An 18,111-nucleotide genomic window follows, 5' to 3' on the forward strand; every position below is an offset into this window, starting at 1 on the left:
TTCACCTCTCTGCACTTCAACCCTTCATCTGTAAAATCTAGAATTGGATCAGAGGAATTCATTGTTCCTCCAATATCCTTGGGGACATTTGGCTAGAGAAGTATCTCCTTTTGTTGCTTTACATACATTCTTGAACCTTAAGAAAATATCAATGAAAAAGTGGGAATGAGCTACTGTTAACCACAGATTATCGGAGTCTGTAGAAATATTCTATAGTCCAAGAGTTTACTTTACAAATGAGGAAACTGAGATGCAGAAATGTGAATTGAGTGGTCTAAGAGCACAGTCGGTGGTAGATCCAGGTCCCACGATCCAGTTCTCTTACTTCTGTTTCTGATTAAGGCATTTCATAGTCCTCCCAAATGTATAGCTTTATTTTCATCCAAAAGTCCTTTTAGTATTTATTGAGATTCATTTGTTTGTTTCCTACAGCTCTTTGGTATTTAACTAGTCATTACAAATTCAGACAGCATGAGAAATAGCAAGGGCAAAGCTCAATAATTTGTTTTAGGAAACAGAAGTAATATTTAAATTGTACCTAATAGTCGCCTCTTCCTCCTACCTAGAACAATTTAGATGTCCCTTAGACCCAAAAAAAAGAAAAAAAAAAAAACTATAGTTGAAAAGAAACTGTTATAAAAATGTAGTTGTTAATAGCATGTTAATAATAATGGGGAAGAGAGAGCTATAAATAAAGATATTAAAACTTTTGTATTCATACCTACATAAAGAAACGTGATTTACCAAAAGTAGTGATTTGTTACAAAATTACTATTACATTTTGGGGAGCAATAGTCAAATAAGTTGCATACATTAGCTTATAGTGTTACCAAACCATCTTGAATAAGAACTATAAATAGTAATTATAGTTGATTCATATCTATAATGCTATAATACCTGTCGATGTATGTGAATACCTTGGAAATTTGCCAGACCTTTTAAAACACGTCCTTTCTACGAACCTCTGTTTAGCAATATCTCAACAAGGAGAGGAAGGCAGTTGATGTGATTTTAACATCATAAGGGGGAGCTGGTACAGAGAGATACTTTTTAAAAAATGGTTTTATTATATTTCATTGTCTGGACCATAATCCAATTAATTAATTGATTCCTCTTGTCACACACTCATGCTGCTTCCAAGTTCTCTTTTTTTAGCAGTGCTACAATGATGTACACTTCTCCCAGAAATGTGAAATAGCACTGATTTCTCCCAAATCAGAAGATATGCTTTTTAACATTATACATTTTAGAGAAAAATTTGTATATAACCTATCCTTCTTTGGAGGAAATGCTTTATGCTCCTTTTAGATCAGAAAACCGCTCAATAAGGACAAACCTCTTTTTATATTCTTTAGAAGCACTTCTATGGGGAAGCTAAAAACAAATGTAATAAAGAACTATAGAAAACAGTGTTTGTGGCATTAAAATGATTGGAAAAGAGATGGAAAATTCAGCTAAATAGTTATATCTGGGGAGAAATATCTCACCATTTCATCAAGAGTAGGTTCAACATGTCTTTGATAGTGAAATGGACTCCAATATTCAGAGGTAATCTTAGAAATTAGAAAAGGAAAAAGAGAAAACTCGTGTTAACATTCTTTAAAAAACAAAACCAAAAAACTCCACAAAGCTACCAAACTACTTGGGAAAGGATTCGTTGTCTTAATTAGAAATAATTTTCTTGTTATCAAAGCACACTGATTAGTTTCGTTAGTGACTTCATCTAATGAAACTTTATATGTATACATACATATAAAGACAAATATGGAATATGTATGCATATGTATATATAGTATACACACATTATATATCCATATATGTGTCTATGTGATATGCATGTGTGTCTGTATGTATTAAATTTACTCCTCAGCCCTCACATAGAGCTCTCCCAATCCATCATCTCACATCTAGAAGGGCTAGTGGAAAGAGAGGATCCGGAATGTTTTATGAAGCAGCTCACTGTAATCCCTTAGTGCTCTACATTATTAGGTACATAATGAGCAACCATTTTAGAAACTCTGGTTGAGTCTAAACTTAAATCAAATATACGTTTGGGGTTGGGTAATATCTCGAGTCATAGTGTGGGATATATTTTAGCACATTTGGTATCTGTCCATGTAAGCTTCTTACTGCCTGCTTCTACACCTTTTTAAAACTTTACATACTCGTATCAAACAATTTCTACTGAGGGCACTTCAAGACTGCAGCAAAGGGCATTTGATGGAGTCTATAACAGGTAATAAAACAGTGATGTGGTCTGAATATTTCTGTTGCCCCCAAATTCACATGTTGGAATGTAATACAAAATGTGATAGTGTATTAGTCCCTTTTTACATTGCTGTAAGGAAATACCTAAGACTGGGTAATTTACAAAGAAAAGAAGTTTAATTTGCACACAGTTCTATAGGCTGTACAAGAAGCATAGTGACTTCTGCTTTGGGAGAGGCCTCAGAAAGTCTCCAGTCATAGTGGAAGGCGAAGGGGGAGCACGTATTCCCACATGTCAGGAGCAGGAGCAAATGAGTGGAGGGGGAGGTGTTACACACTTTTGAACAACCAGATCTCATGAGAACTCACTCATAATCTTAGCACCTTCATAATCCCATGACCTAACCACCTTCTACCAGGCCCCACCTCCAACACTGGAAATCAAAATTCAACAGGAGATTTGGGCAGGAACACTTATCCAAACGATAACAGATAGTATGAAGAGGTGGGACTTTTGGCGAAGTTACTAAGTCATGAGGGCAAAGAATTAGAGCCCTTACAAAAGAGGTTGAGGGGAGCTACCTTGCCCCCTTTTTGAAGCAGACACTGAATCTGTTGGTGCCTTTTCTTGGACTTCTCAGACTCTGGAGCTGTAAGCAATACATTTCTATTGTTTACAAAATGCCCAGTTTAAGGTATTTTGCTATAGCTGCCAGAAAGAACTAAGACAAAGGTAATTTCAAATTTCATCCTGAGGGGAGTCTGCAATGAGGTTAAGAGAAATTTAGAGACAAGAAAATATGAATATTCATTAAACATCTTCTGGGAGTAGTATACATATGCTCCTTTATTTAATATTTATGACAATCGCAAGCAGTTTTACCACTATTTTACACATAAGGAAATTGAAGCACAGAGAGTTGAAGCAACCAGTTTAAAGTCAAAGTTTTGACTCATATAAAGTTAATGTAAGTTTGGTTTCCATAAAGTCCAAACCTCAGCAGAATTCTGGAGTTCTAGCTCACGAAATATAGCCAAAGAACAAGAGGTTTGAAGCAGAAAACTGACAGAGTAGCTGAAGTGACTGAAACAAGTACTAAGTGACTGGACTTTATTTTTGCCACTGTGTGTAACCTGTAGGTTCTTAAAAGACTAGGCCCACATGTTCAGGTTTGTTACATTTTAAGGATGCTACCTAATGCCCAGGGCTTGACGCAGTATATGAGAATGCATCTACTGGCCATTTTCTGGGTTGCATAATTCCTTTTTAAAAATGAGTGGGAATGATGCTAAGGAACACCAATTAAGTCCTCAAAAAGGAAAACACACGTACATATGTAGAGTTCATTCTTACCAATCATTTGTTAGAATCAGGCATTTCCTCTTCTTTAAATAAAAGTTAAAATGTAGACTTGCTTAAACTCTCTTCCTTTCTTTAAAAGTGTAAGTACACTTATCATAAATGCAGTATAACTTTGGATAAGGAAATGAGAAAATCCAATATGATCTTAATTTTATTTCACCAGAAATTAAATATTTGGATTCCATGTTAACATCCTATGTTTCTTTAACAACAACTGAAGCCCACTCTTTAAAGTCTTCTACTGTTAAAGAAAGGAGATTAGATTGTTTCTCAAGATAACAAAATACAGACCTATATTATTTCTACCTGCAAAATAAGTTATAATCTTGGTGTTTGGAAGTAGAAAACTTCTCTGTCTATAACCTCAGAATAGTATTAGGTAGTTATAATGGTTTTAAAATACACTCACGAATTCTTTTACACTGAAGAGTTCTTTAGAAGGTGGATCATAATACTGCTCCCCACCCTTAGTGTGAGATGGATGTATTGAGTTGCTTCTAAGAAATAGAATAAAATAGAAGTAATGATGTTTAACCTCTGAAATTAGGTCTTAAAAGGAATTGTGACCTCCTCTTGTTCAGTGTCTTCAATACTCACTCTGGGGAAACCAAATGCCATTCTATGAAGAAACGCAGCCTCATGGATAGAGCAACATGGCAAAGGACCTATCCCTGTAGTCAACTCCCATAAAAACACTAAAGTCACCTGTCTACCTTTCTATAAGAGGGAGTTAGAAACAAACCCTAAAGCCCCAGTCAAGCCTTCAGATAACACCTTGATTATAATCACAAGAGAGACTCTAAGCTAGAAATGCCCAGTTTAGAGTCTCTCTAAGAGACTTCCCAACTTCTGACCCACAGAAACTGTGAAATAATTTTGTTTGTTTGTTTTCAGCCCCTAAATTTGGGGAAAATTTGTCATGCATCAATAGAGATCTAATACAAGAGTTAGTCATATAATTGGTAAGAAAGTACTTAAAACAAGAAACATTAATCAATATATAATATCATAATATTATCACATAATACGTAAAGATTATCATTTGGTTAACACTGGCAGGCACTACTGAGCAATCTGTCACTTTGGACTCTTTGTTTCTACCTTTTAGTTTTTGTTCCCCCTTAGTTTAGAAGTGCCTCAAATTGGTCTGATAAAACCTAATGAAGGACCTGTGTCTCCTGCTTGTTAATATATCACAGCATAACCTTAGATTATTTCTCCAGCCACCCAGTGCTGTGACCTCAGTTAGGCTCATGAAAGATTGGTGTCATTTTGTCCAGTCTACACACATATCCCCAAAATGGTAAGCTATGTTAGATATAGTTTTAAGTCTGTATATAGCCAATGGGATGTGTGTCGCCAATATTTTATTTGTTAGCAATCCAATTTTCATCCTAAGGACTAAATGATGAACTCTAAGTGCTGGTTATACTACATGTGAACCTAAGGAGGCCAGTCTAGTTTGTACAATAAGAAGTGAGTCCAGACACTGTTTAATTCTGTGGACATAGTTGTCTGATTGCTTATGTAGAGCAGAGTTCAGCATTAGCAAAAGTGACTGTATTAAAAATAAATTATCAGGAATGTATTCAGCTTTGAGGAACAGAAAAACCAACAGTAGTGGCTTGAACAAGTATGGGGCTTATGTTTCTGTAAAATAGAAGGGCAGACATAGGCTTTCCAACCCGGGTACAGCTTCTCAAGGATGTCCTCAGTGAATTAGGCTCTGTGCATGTGCCTGCTCCACCGTCTTTCATGTGTGACTTTGCCTCGTGGCTGGAAGACGGCTGCTGAGTTACCAAGTATCACATCCAGCTCCAGGTAGAAAAGAGAGAAAAAGACAAAGTTTTATCTTCATGAGACTCTGCTTTTTTTTTCCAGAAAAGGAAGTCCTCTTCAGGAATTTATGACTATATTTCATTGGCCACAACTGGATTCCATGGCCACCCCTAACTATTGGGAGGCTGAGAATTCAAATAATGAAACTTGCAGTCTCCATAGTGAAGGACATCAAGAAAGAGATTGATTGGTGTGGAATGATTTAACTCTTAATACTTTAATAGCTGCCATAGAAGGGAACCTCAAGGTTGAGGGAATGTTATGTATTTGTCTATACATAGATACATATTTTTTATTAATTAATTCAATTAGCAACATTTTTTCTCACTTAAGGAGCTCAGAAAGCAAATGTTTTAGTTCAGTTCTGGGTAGAGGTGCTTGACAGTGCTTAATATCACCAGCACTGAAGGTAATAAATGTTATCTCTCTTTTCTATCATGAATATGAATGATACTCTGAAGGCTGAATGCAACCTAAGAATTTATGTGAGAAATGAGGCATGCAAACTTTTGAAAATATATTAGCCCAAAGTCTGTATTACTGCATATTTTATACCAGTTTTAATATGCTACTAAAGGTTTGAGCCATCAACTGAGTGCTGCCAGAGAAGAACAAACAAGAACAAGAATGCAAAAATAAATGCTGGGAGTCAGGTTTTCCCAAGCTGTTCTTTATGGTTGATGTAATGATCACAGTACTAAGCAGACTGCTTTGCTTCAAACTCTACCCATCAGCACTTCTTCCATAAGTCTGGTTCTCCGGCAAGTTTATCTTGGGCCAAGTATGCAGAAATATGCATGGGGCAAAGTGGGTTCAGGAGAAAGCGTTCCATGAACTTCTCTTGCCCCTGCCACCTGATCCTTTGTAACTTCTTCTATACCTGAGATCTTCTCTTCCATTTTGAGAACCTGAAGGAAACATGTTTGCCTAACTACTTTCTGACTGGGAATTAGACATTTAATTCTGATCATTCGTAGTGTCTGAAATATATTTTGTAAGCATAGTCATATGATAATTATAACTATACAATGTTTTACATTCCACAAACTTTATCCCATGTTACTAATATTCAGGAAATAGAAACAGAAATACATTTACACTAAGATACTATTCACTATTTTAACTCTTTCTATTTTTACATAGTTTTAAGAAATTCTACAATGAATGTGTATCATCTCCACAATAGAGAACAAAAATCAATTTCACTTTTTCTGGAAGGCTGTTGTCTTTCAAGACCCTACCTAAGCCAAGTTTGAGTTTATAAAGTTAAAATCATACGACATCACATCTGTGAACAAGTATTCATGGTCATAATTTGGACATTTGTTGTCTCCAACCTTCATGTTGAAATTTGACTCTCAATATTGGATGTGGGGTGATATGGTTTGGTTGTGTCCTCACCCAAAATCTCCTCTTGAATTGTAATCCCCATAATTCCCACCTGTCATGGGCAGGATCAGGTGGAGGCAACTGGATCATGGGGGCAGCTTCCCCCATGCTGCTCTCATGATAGTGAGTGAGTCTCATGAGATCTGATGGTTTCATAAGCCTCTGGCATTTCTCCTGCTCACACTCACTTCAGACTGCCACCCTGTAAAGAAGGTGCCTGCTTCTCCTTTGCCTTCTGCCATGGTTGTAAGTCTCCTGAGGCTTCCCTAGCCATGCAGAACTGTGAGTCAATTAAACCTCTTTTCTTATTAATTACTCAGTCTCCGGTATTTTTTCATAGCAGTGTGAGAGTGGACTAATACAGGAGGCCTAATGGCAGGTGTTTGGGTTATGGGGCTGGATCCCTCTACAGATTAATGTTCTCCCTAAGAGGTGAGTTTTCACTCTATTAGTTCCTACGTGACCAGCAGTTTCAAAGAGCTTGGCACACACCTCCCATTGCCTTGCTTCCTCTTTTGCCGTGAAATCTCTTGCCCCCCTTCACTTCAACAGTGAGTGAAAGCAGCCCATGGCCCTCACCAAATGCAGATGCCCAATATTGAACTTTTCAGCCATCATAACTGTGACCCAAATAAACCTTTTTCTTTATAAACTATCCAGTCTCAGATATTTCTTTATTGTTACACAAAATGGACTGACAACCAACTCTCTTGAATTCAGGAGTTTCGTGGCTTATGTACTGAACATTGTCACATAAAATACCACTTCCTAGACTCCAATCATGATGATCCAGTTGAACAAGAGTACGGCACCAAAGTCTGCCTTTTTAAGTGATGCTCCAGTTAAGTCTGATATAGACAGTTCCCAGGGTATAACTGGAGAAACACTTATCTGATAGTCATTTGTTAATTGATGGAAGGCCAAGTTTCATCTTCCATCTTATGCCCACTGACAAGCCAGTGTCCCGCTCACATCAGCTTCTCCATCTGACAATAGCTCCCTCCCTTCCCCATCTTTCAAAAGATAAATTGCATCCACTTCTCCTTAGTCACAAGAAGTTAATAAATTAATATTTTGCATAATACTCCTTGTTAAACTATTCTGTCATAAAGATAAGGGTGTCTTAGTTAAATTCAATTGAATGTCTACTGTGAATATATTATAAAATTTAGATAAGACCAGTGCCTACTCCTAAATGAGGATTTCTAGATTAGATGGCTCCTGCTTGTCTGTCACTACGTATGAATTCCTTCAATCTTTAGTGATAGACTACATGGCACAATTGAATGCTTACCATTCTGGAAGCACCATTTCTTAGCCAAATTTAACCACTAGGAGCATTGCAGTTAGGGTAAAGATTTATCTTTAACCATTTTCTTCTAAGAACTTCCTACATTACTTTCTTCTTTCCAAGAGATAGGTCTATTTTTCTACTAAAAACCTACAGAAGGATTTCTTTTGGCATAAGGCATGTCTAGGGAGCTCTTCCTGTAAATCAGCTGTTATTTTTCTCCTGGCTATCAGACAATGATTCACTTAGATATTATATCTGAGGTTTCATCTGAATTTAGGAAAATGAGACTGTGTGTTTCAGAGATAATCTTCCAGCTGTGCGTGTACAAGTGTCATTAAGCCCTTGCAAAGAGTAAGGGGAGAAGGAGGGTGAGGAGAGGAAGAGAAAAGAGGAGCAATGACAACCAATGAATTTTTTAAAGTAAGCTTCAACTAGCAGACATAGAACTGTACTGTTTTAATGGCATGTTTCACTGAATCCTCATGAAAGTACCGAGATTTTTTTATACACATATTTTACAGATGATAATAGAAGCAGAGAGTCTAAGTGAATTGAACAATGCCACACAGCTACTAACAGTCAAAGGAAGATTCAGACTGAACTCTGTCTGATTTCAGAGCTCTCATCCATGCACTAAGGGAGAACTCACTGGGAGACGGTGCTCAGGCAATGTGTTAGCATGTCTTGTAGCACAGGTCTATCATTCTGGTAGCATCAGAGCAGCCAGCAGAAACTGTAGTGGATCAAAATCATGATCTACCATCGAATTCATTGGACAGCCTCCAACAACATCAGGAATCAGGCTGGATTTAGGAATGTGAGCTTCCTTTCCTCACCAAATCAGCACTTTACAATTCATATGCTATGTACCTTCTACCTACTGCACCAAGTAAGGTCAGTTCTAAATTTTCTAATACAACTATCAGAATGATTAAAGAGAACTTCATGGCTGTCAGGAAAAACATCAAAAGTAAGTCTGATGCCTGAATTGGCCTTGTTGACTCATATATACCCTTTCTTGTTACAGGGTGAAGGCAAGTATTTGGCTATTGATTAATATTATGTTATTATTATTAGGGAGGCCAAACATTCAGACATTTTTAATTGCCCAAACTCCTGGGCTGATTAATGCAATTTTTGGAGGCATTGGTCAGGACCTACAGTATATGTTTTTATATAAGTGCTTAGCATAGGTCTTGACAGAGAACATTGCAGTATATTAATTTAATATTCCCAGACTTACTTATCAAAAGGCTGTACAACATGATGTTTTGCAAAATCAAAATAGTTTATTATCTTACATCATTTGATTTTTTTTATCTGTTTTTCAATTCACAGGGACATAAGCATATCAATTATAAAACAACCTATAATAACTAAATACCAAATAGCTACAAGGCTGTCTAAATATTGTATACTCTTTCTGATATATTACAGAGCTGAGTAACAAGATGATTTTTACAAAACTCGCAAATGCTGATTATTCACATTACCTGACAGGAAGTTCCTTGTGGCGTTTTTCCTTGAAGAGTATGCATGTTGTTACTTAGAAAATCATCTTCGTTTAGATCTAAGGAAAGAGATTACTATTATATACGGATTATCAGAAATTTTAGGATTTAGGAAGTTTAAGTAGAATTTAACACTCATGTTTTTATTTAGTCTGTAAGGCATTACATTGGCTAGGTCAAAAAAATTTTTCTAAAATATATGCTATTTTTACAAGAAACAGATCAAAATAAAATAGAAGTTTAAGAAAATAGGGATGCCCCTGACCAGCTGTGTTTTTGAGGAAGCAATGGAAATTCACTGTGACTCCCTTTCTCTCTTGGTAATAATAGGATTGTGGACTAGCAACAAAAGCCACTTCTAACTCCAAAATGCTGTGATTCTATGCAGTTAGCACCTCACCTGTTTCTATTAAACTAAGCTTTCCACCCCTGGCATTTTGAGCTTCATTAGCTTAGGTCTTCTCAACATGAATTATTTATGTCCAAATTGTTCTATGCATGCTTTAGTAAAAGCTTTGCAATGTAGCATCCATTTGCTTGCAGCTAAATGAAACCTTTTCAAAAGTAGCAGCACTTCCCTTTTAGCTCCTGTAAAAGGGAGCTTCATTTATTTAAGTCTGAAATATATGGTATGTTAAAAGGGGACAAGACTTATGGGTCGCTTAATCCAAGCCTCTTATTTCACAGATGAGGGGAGTGCGACCCACAACATCACCTGGTCACCAGGGCAGTGAGTTTTCCTTTCACTTTCACTCCTGTTTATTTGCAACCATTGCTTCAGTTTTCCACTATTCCTCATTCTCATGCACAGTAAAAAAATAGGCGCAGATTTTTCTCCAGATCTCCATCATAGCGATAGTTCAAAGATATATTAAATTCACAGCACAATCTCAACGTTATTTGCACCAATAACCTAATATTAAAATGAGAGTAGCCATACAACAGGATTCCAGAAAGTACCTAAATTTTAAAATGATATGATTTTGTGATCTGGTTCTATGAATGAAGAATGTATGTCACAGGGTCAGGCCGCTAGAGGCTGAGCTTTAGCAGCTTGGTTTTTATTTTCTGTCTTGAGGAAAACAGCTATTGCCTCCCTTCTTTTATTCCTTTCCATCTTGCCTCTTTTAATCACCTTTTTACAGGAATTTTGGATAACTCCTTCTATCGGCGTTCTTCTGGGTATAGAAAAAGAACAGTAAAGTGGCCTCCTGCGTTCTAGAATTTGGAATCAAGCTGAGGAAACAAGATACGAATATGTGCGATGCACTTACATAACACAAAGCAGAAAAACGAGTGATTCATATTCTGTGGGGAGAGATCGCCATGACTCAGAGAACTTGTGGAAGAAACAGGGCCAGAATGGAAGCTTAAAGAATGGAGATAGTTTAAAAAGGTGGAAGAAAAGGAAAAGATATAAATATAGCAGTGATGCCATGAACATTGGCCTGTAGTGCAGCAGAAGCGGAACATGTTTAATTAAGTGTAGAGATTGAGCTGGTGAGGCCCGAGAGCAGTTCTCAGACGGGTGGATCACGAGGTCAAGAGATCGAGACCATCCTGGTCAACATGGTGAAACCCCGTCTCTACTAAAAATACAAAAAATTAGCTGGGCATGGTGGTGTGTGCCTGTAATCCCAGCTACTCAGGAGGCTGAGGCAGGAGAATTGCCTGAACCCAGGAGGCGGAGGTTGCGGTGAGCCGAGATCGCGCCATTGCAGTCCAGTCTGGGTAACAACAGCGAAACTCCGTCTCAAAAAAAAAAAAAGAGGGCTGGATAGGTGCTGAGACCAAATTTTAATAGGCCCTGAGTACCAGGTGGAAGAATTGAGGCATAAACCTTTAGATCAATGTTGTAAATATAAATATCTACAGGAAATAAATATATAACTAAGTGAAGTTAATCAGATCCAGAAGGCAATGGGAATTCTACAGGGAGCTTAAGGTCCAACTCCCCAGCTAAAGGGTAGCCAAGGCCCTGAGCTCCCTCTGTTGAAGTCACCTGAGACTTTGGGCCCTAGATTGGCACTTTTCCTCATGTTTTTCAAGGGTATATAAATATATGGATTTTACTGTAAAATTCCCTGATTTTTAAAACACCATATGGCCGCAAACAAGCTTTTCTTCTGAATAAATGTAGCTACAGAGGTACCAGTTTACAGCCCCTGCGGTAGAAAATGGGGACCTTTGAGGGTTGGGACTAGGTTAGGTACACTAAGCTAATTGTATTTTATGAAAACATACCTTTGGTGTCTGGTCTTACATATTTTTTGTTTATTTATGATTCCCAAATATTACCCTTCAAACATTTTTTTTTTATAAAGACAATCTATTTGGTCCTAAGTAGCAGTGAAGGCAGTAGTTGAATTAGACAGTATGTGGCTACTCTTCTCAAAGTTGCTCACAACCACATCTCCCATACCATGTGTTCTTTTGCAAAGTGACCTTGACATTTCATCAAGAAATGGAGTCTAATTCTTCTTCTATTAACTCTGAAGTGATCTTAGTGACTCACTTGTCACAGTAGAGTGCAGTGGAAGTAATATTTTGTGATTTCCAAGGTTAAGTTAAAAGAAGCCTGGCATAAGTGGGAGGCAGTAAAGCATGTACAGCCCGCTGCTTGGGAGGCTGAGGCAGAGGATTGCTTGAGGCCAGGAGTTTGAGATCAGCTTGGGCAACAGAGTGAAGCCTTGTCTCAAAAAGCAAAATACAAACGAAAACCATTACAAAACAAGAAACCTTACAGCTTCCACCTTTGGTTCTTGGGATGTTCATTTCTAGATACTTCCTCCTGTGATATGTGACTCTCCCTTGTATGTTGCATCCTCTTGAAACCCAACCCTGAGGCTGGGAACAGCTGGAGTGACATGAAAAGGCCACATAGAGGTTCTTTAGCTGGCTGCCCAGCTGAGCCCAGCCTAACCTAGACTAGTTGTTAGACAGGTAAGTGAAGAAGCCTCTACATAACTCCAGCTACCAGATGGTTAAGTCCTCCCAGGTCATTCAAGTCTTCCCAAATGTAGCCTCAGACATCATACTGTGAACCAGTTCCCCAACTGAATTACTGACCTACAAATTGATGAGCCTAATAAGATGCTGTTTCATACTGCTAACTATTGGAATGGTTTGTTTGCGGCAATAGATGATCAGAACACGCATGAACTACATCACAGATTACCAACATCAATGAGCACAGGAATATGCCAGCCAGCATAAACACTGAGATTCCAACTGCCCTTCAAATACAGAGGCAGCAAAAAGAATAAAAGGGATAATGTAAAGAAAAGTTTTTATTTTAAAATTTTTATTTATTTATGTTTTTGCTTGTTTGTTTGAGACGAAGTCTTGCTCTGTCACCATGCTGGAGTGCAATGGTGCAATCTCAGCTCACTATAACCTCCGCCTCCTGGGTTCAAGCCATTCTTCTGCCTCAGCCTCCCATGTAGCTGGTACTACAGGCACATGCCACCACACCCAGCTAATTTTTGTATTTTTGGAAGAGATGGGGTTTCACCATGTTGGGCAGGATGGTCTTTATCTCTTGATCTCATGATTCTCCTGCCTTGACCTCCCAAAGTGCTGGGATTACAGGCGAGACCACTGTGCCCAGCCATCAATTTTTAGGTTATTCTAACATAGCAACTTCTGGCTATATTAATTTTCAAACACGCAACGATAATCCTAGTAAGAACTCCTTTAAATAACGGAAGGATCCTACGATTCATTTGATAAACAGTGGAAGTCTAAGTGGTCTCATCACTGAATTCAGAAAGCCTTCCTTGGAAATAGGTGGCATCACACCATGCAGTGGATATCCTTTCCTCAGGGAGTTTATTCCTACCTTGTCAGCAAAGGTTGAGAGGCGTGAAGTGGGAACTTCCCTCTGATATTCCTCACGTGGCGCACTTTGGCCAGAGTTTAATTAACTGCTCTTGGAAAACAAGTTTGTCTAAAATTAAATGTGTGTTCCCTGAAAATTAACCAGAATGGTGAACATAATTTTGAATTTATAGCATCTTTTGCCATCTTAAAATTAAGCTCTTTGGCATCAGACCAATGAAAAAATAATAATTAGTAAGGTCTTGAAAAATTAAGCCAAAATATTTATAACTTACATTGAAGAGGCTGGCCTAATAATAATATTGACTAGAATTCTGGAGAGAAAGTAGGTCTCAAACCAATGGTAATTCAAATGGTGGACTAGAGTACAAGGCCTTAAGAACACCTCTTTGTTCTCGGTAGGTTTCTCCTTTTACAATTAATCTCATTAAAGCCATATGCAAAAAAATATATATATATACTTCAAGATGGAGTCTTGCTCTGTCACCCAGGCTGAAGTGCCATAGTGCGATCTCGGCTCACTGCAACCTCCACCTCTGGAGTTCAAGCAATTCACATGCCTCAGCCTCCAGAGTAGCTGGGATTACAGGAACCTGCCACCACGCCCAGCCAATTTTTGTATTTTTAATAGAGACAAAGTTTTACAATGTTGGCCACGTTGATATCGAACTCCTGACCTCATGATCTGCCTGCCTCGGCCTCCCGAAATGCTGGGATTACAGGCGTAAGCCACCGCACCCAGCCAAGAGATTTATTTTTAAATTAACATTGCAGCAGTATAGGTGAAGTTAATATTTCTCTTATTGCTAACACTGTTTTCGGACTTTCTCTGGTCCCTCACTTCCCTTACTAACATATGCCACTTCTCCCCAGATTTTTCTTATGGAATAGTCTGTCACACTTACGCTGATTGATTGTAAAATTTCTGAATGTCCAAATGTTTTGTTTTCTTTTTATTATTTTTTAAATGTAGATTTACTTTTATTCTTTGTACTTTCTTGAAATTATATTTAATTAAATCATAAGTTAATCTTGGGTAAACTCCAATTCACAGATTCAAAAGTTTGTTCTTCTCAATTCTTTTATAAACAAAGCCAAAATAAATTTAAACCTTTTAAAAATTGACTTTAACTTGCTAAAATAAATATTGTAAATATTATTCCTATTTATAATGCTGAAAAATTAACAATTAACCTGAATTACAGATTAATTTCTCTTGACACATAAACTGTGCCAATTTTTTAATAGTAAAGTCCTAAGCACTCAATTTGTTCTACATTATTTCACAGATGTAGTCTTTTTCAATAGAACAGATGTAGGCTTAGATAAAAATCTCCTTAGAAGAAGGAAATGGACTAGATAAACTAAAAATATTATGCATCTGGAACTCAACTTATTCTGATAAATTTGGTCTTAATCTATATAGTACAGTCATGTTGTTGATCTATGGATTAACACACCAGACACAAATCCTAACTAAATATAGCCTATGGAATTTTTTCATCAGGTCCCAATACTCTTTTGGGCTGAAATGCTATTAATATAATGTGTCATGTAGAAATATCATTTTGAAATTCAGGAAAATTGCCTTTTCTTGGCCTTGAATTTTATAAGACTGCTTAAGAGTTAATGTCACTCCTACAGTTTATTTCCCTATATATTTTCTTCTATTTTATTGAAGCTATCGTTACAATTTCATCATTAGTGTCTAATAAAATCATGTGCTGTGGATGACAGCGAAGATGCACTTTTGCATCTTTATCCCACTGAACTCCACAGACTGCCTATCCGCAGGCACAGTAAACTACTACTAAGTAATTATGCAATTAACAGCTAAGAAGGAGTGTTTAAAATGAGAAAGAAATATTTTAGGTCAATACATAGGTCACTAATTACTTAGAAATACTCTGAGCTTTCCAAATGAAACCACTATACCCATAAAATTTGAGCCTACAACTTGTGGCCTTGAATTTCTCCCTTCAATTTATAATGTTACAGACAGCCTTGGTCTCAGGCCATCAATTCTTCCTAGCATGGCATTAATTGCTAGGAAATGTCCTGTGACTCAACTGCTACTGCTGAAATGTCGGCTGAACCTCTTGGATGCACACACATGCACATGTACTCACTGAACACACATGGTCATTCAAGAACCTGAGAAATACCAAAGCTGTGACAAATTCTATAAGGGCTTGCTTTCTTCTTTCTCTGACAAAGCCCTCAGAAGCAACTCACCTAAGGCCAAGATTCTTTGGTGCTTTGTCAATTTAGCTATAACAGAATTCCCTGCCCATTATTTCTAATTTAACACAACACAACAAAATAAAAAATACGTAAGAGAAAGGTAATTTTAGGAAATAGAATACGTGAAGAAATTTACGGAAAAATTTATGTCTAAAGCAGTCTAAACATAGTTATACCTTCTTTAGCCATAGATCAACATACAATAATCTAAAATACAACATGTGCATATAGAGGAATTAATAGATACGTGGATTGATGGATGAATAGAGAAACTGATAAAGGAATGTTTGATTAACTGACTGAAGGTGTGGATGCATATAGCTGGTATCCATGTGGTGAAGACAGAGTCCAATCCAAACATGATAGAGAGGGAGGTGAATGAAGCAAGGTGGCTGAATAGAACCTTCAGCAATCATCCCTCTCACATAACCAACTTGAGCAGCTATTCACGCAAGAAAGCACCTCCATAATATCCAAAAATCAGGTGAGTGATCACAGTACCTGGTCTAACATCATATCTATGAAAGAGGCACTGACAAAAGTAGGAAAGAGTTTTGGATTGCTGACTCCACCCTCCTCCTCTACCTCTGGTAGCAGCCTCATGGTGCTGAGAGAGAATCTTGGTGCTTGGGGAAGGAAAACCAAAGTTATTGTGGGACTTCGCATTGACCTCAGTGCTGTCTCTCACAATGGAAAGCAACACAGGGCAGAATTCAGCCATCAACCACAGGGGAGCATATAGACTAGCTCCCGAGTTCTGACCAGCCCCACAGCAGTAGACGGAGGCACTTTGGGGTCCTAAGTAAACTTGAAAGGCAGTCCAGGCCACAGGGACTGCAATTCCTGGGCAAGTCCTAGTGCTGTACTGGGCTCAAAGCCAGTGGAATTGAGGTGCACATGATCTAGTAAGTCATCAGCAGGAGTGGCCAAAGGAATGCTTGGATCACACCTTTTCCAACCCCAGGCAGCACAGCTTGCAGCCCCAGGAGGGACTCCTTCCTTCTGCGTAAGGAGAGGACACAGGGGAGTTAAAGAGGACTTTGTCTTGCAGCTTCGATACCAACCCAGGCACAGTAGAATAGGGCACCAGGCAGACTCCTAAGGTTCCCATTCCATTTTCATTCCCAGGTGAAATTTCTAGACTCTTAAATCATCAATAGCTAATGTAATCAAATTTGTCTTGTTCCAGTAACCCGTGGGGGTGAATATCAAGCAGATACTGTTTTCATCTTTCTAAACCCTTAAGACTTTCTGTTTTATTACTTGCCTTCCCAAAGTAAAGTAATTTTAATTATGAAATCACTTATTATTAATATGTTATTCTATATCTGACTGCTAATTTGCTCTCCTAGAAATTTTTAAATTGTAACATGACCTAATTTTACATTCATAATCAAGGTTATTTCTCTTAAATTTTTTTAAGGAAACCTAACCATAACTACTAACATGTTGATGTTATCTTTAGAGAGTTTTTGCATGTTCTAATTTTTAATATATTTTAAAATTCTTTTGAACATTAAAACTTTCGATTTTCTTTCCAATTGATTCTTTGCTTCAGTAGGCAACATAACTAGATCCCACTTCCTTTCATACATGTGTGTATGTGATGTATGGACATATATGTATATATATACATGTATATCTTAATAGTTTATAATAATACATATTCTATTATGTCTTATTTGGTTTTCCTTTTTAAGTAGATCACAATATTCTGCTTATTTTCATGGTGAAAGATGTAAATTTTTCTTACCTGCCCTTTAAACTACTTTGGGAAAATGCAAAGTCAGCTGAACTAAATTCAGCAATTACCTTTTAGCTGACAGGGCCTTCTGATGTGGGAATCATTCTTATGCTTGCTGAGTTCCTGCCAGGTTTTGTCATTCACAGTTTTTCCTTCTAAAGTGAAGCAGGGAATTGGTTAGCAGAATTCATAGTAACATTTGTCCAGTAAATATGACATTTGAAATCAAAACAAGTTCAGCACGGGGGTTTGTAAATTTATAAGTGATATCTTAAGAGAGCTCTGTGGCCCATTCTAGGGAGTTCGAGTCCTTCATGGACAATTGCAGGTATCCTGTGGGCTGCCCACTTACTCCCATGAACTACATAGGCACCTCACCATATATGGTAGAATGCTGTTACTCTAGTGTCTCTTGAGCGCTTATGATTGCATTATTCTTTGAAGTCGTTTTGTTGAATTCATAACCAATTATTATTATTATCACTTTTTTGAGACAGGGTCTTACTCTGTTGCCCAAGCTGGAGTACAGTGGTATGATCATAGCTCATTGTGGCCTCAAATTCTTGGGTAGTGGGTATCCTCCTGCCTCAGTCTTTCCAAGTAGCAGAAACTACAAGCATATGCCACCTCGATAGGTCCACTTTTTTTTTGTAGAGACAGGGTGATAATCAATTATTTT

The 18,111-nt window shown here is 37.6% G+C and overlaps 1 protein-coding gene across 3 annotated transcripts in view; it reads right to left on the bottom strand.

The window, feature by feature from the left end:
- Positions 1-18,111, bottom strand: part of SAMSN1 (SAM domain, SH3 domain and nuclear localization signals 1) — a 555,105-nt gene that overhangs the window by 98,007 nt on the left and 438,987 nt on the right. For 2 of the 3 annotated variants that reach the window (XM_054248946.2, XM_078358567.1), the window contains 3 exons: positions 17,501-17,587; positions 9,587-9,663; positions 1,488-1,553 (listed from right to left, as the gene is read on the bottom strand). In XM_054248946.2, coding sequence (XP_054104921.2) covers positions 1,488-1,553; positions 9,587-9,663; positions 17,501-17,587 — 230 coding nt within the window. The remainder of the gene's footprint in view (positions 1-1,487; positions 1,554-9,586; positions 9,664-17,500; positions 17,588-18,111) is intronic. The other variant, XM_078358566.1, reaches the window with a different exon arrangement.

This window comes from Callithrix jacchus, chromosome 21 (assembly GCF_049354715.1).
Source record: "Callithrix jacchus isolate 240 chromosome 21, calJac240_pri, whole genome shotgun sequence".
NCBI classification, from domain to species: Eukaryota; Metazoa; Chordata; class Mammalia; order Primates; family Cebidae; genus Callithrix; species Callithrix jacchus.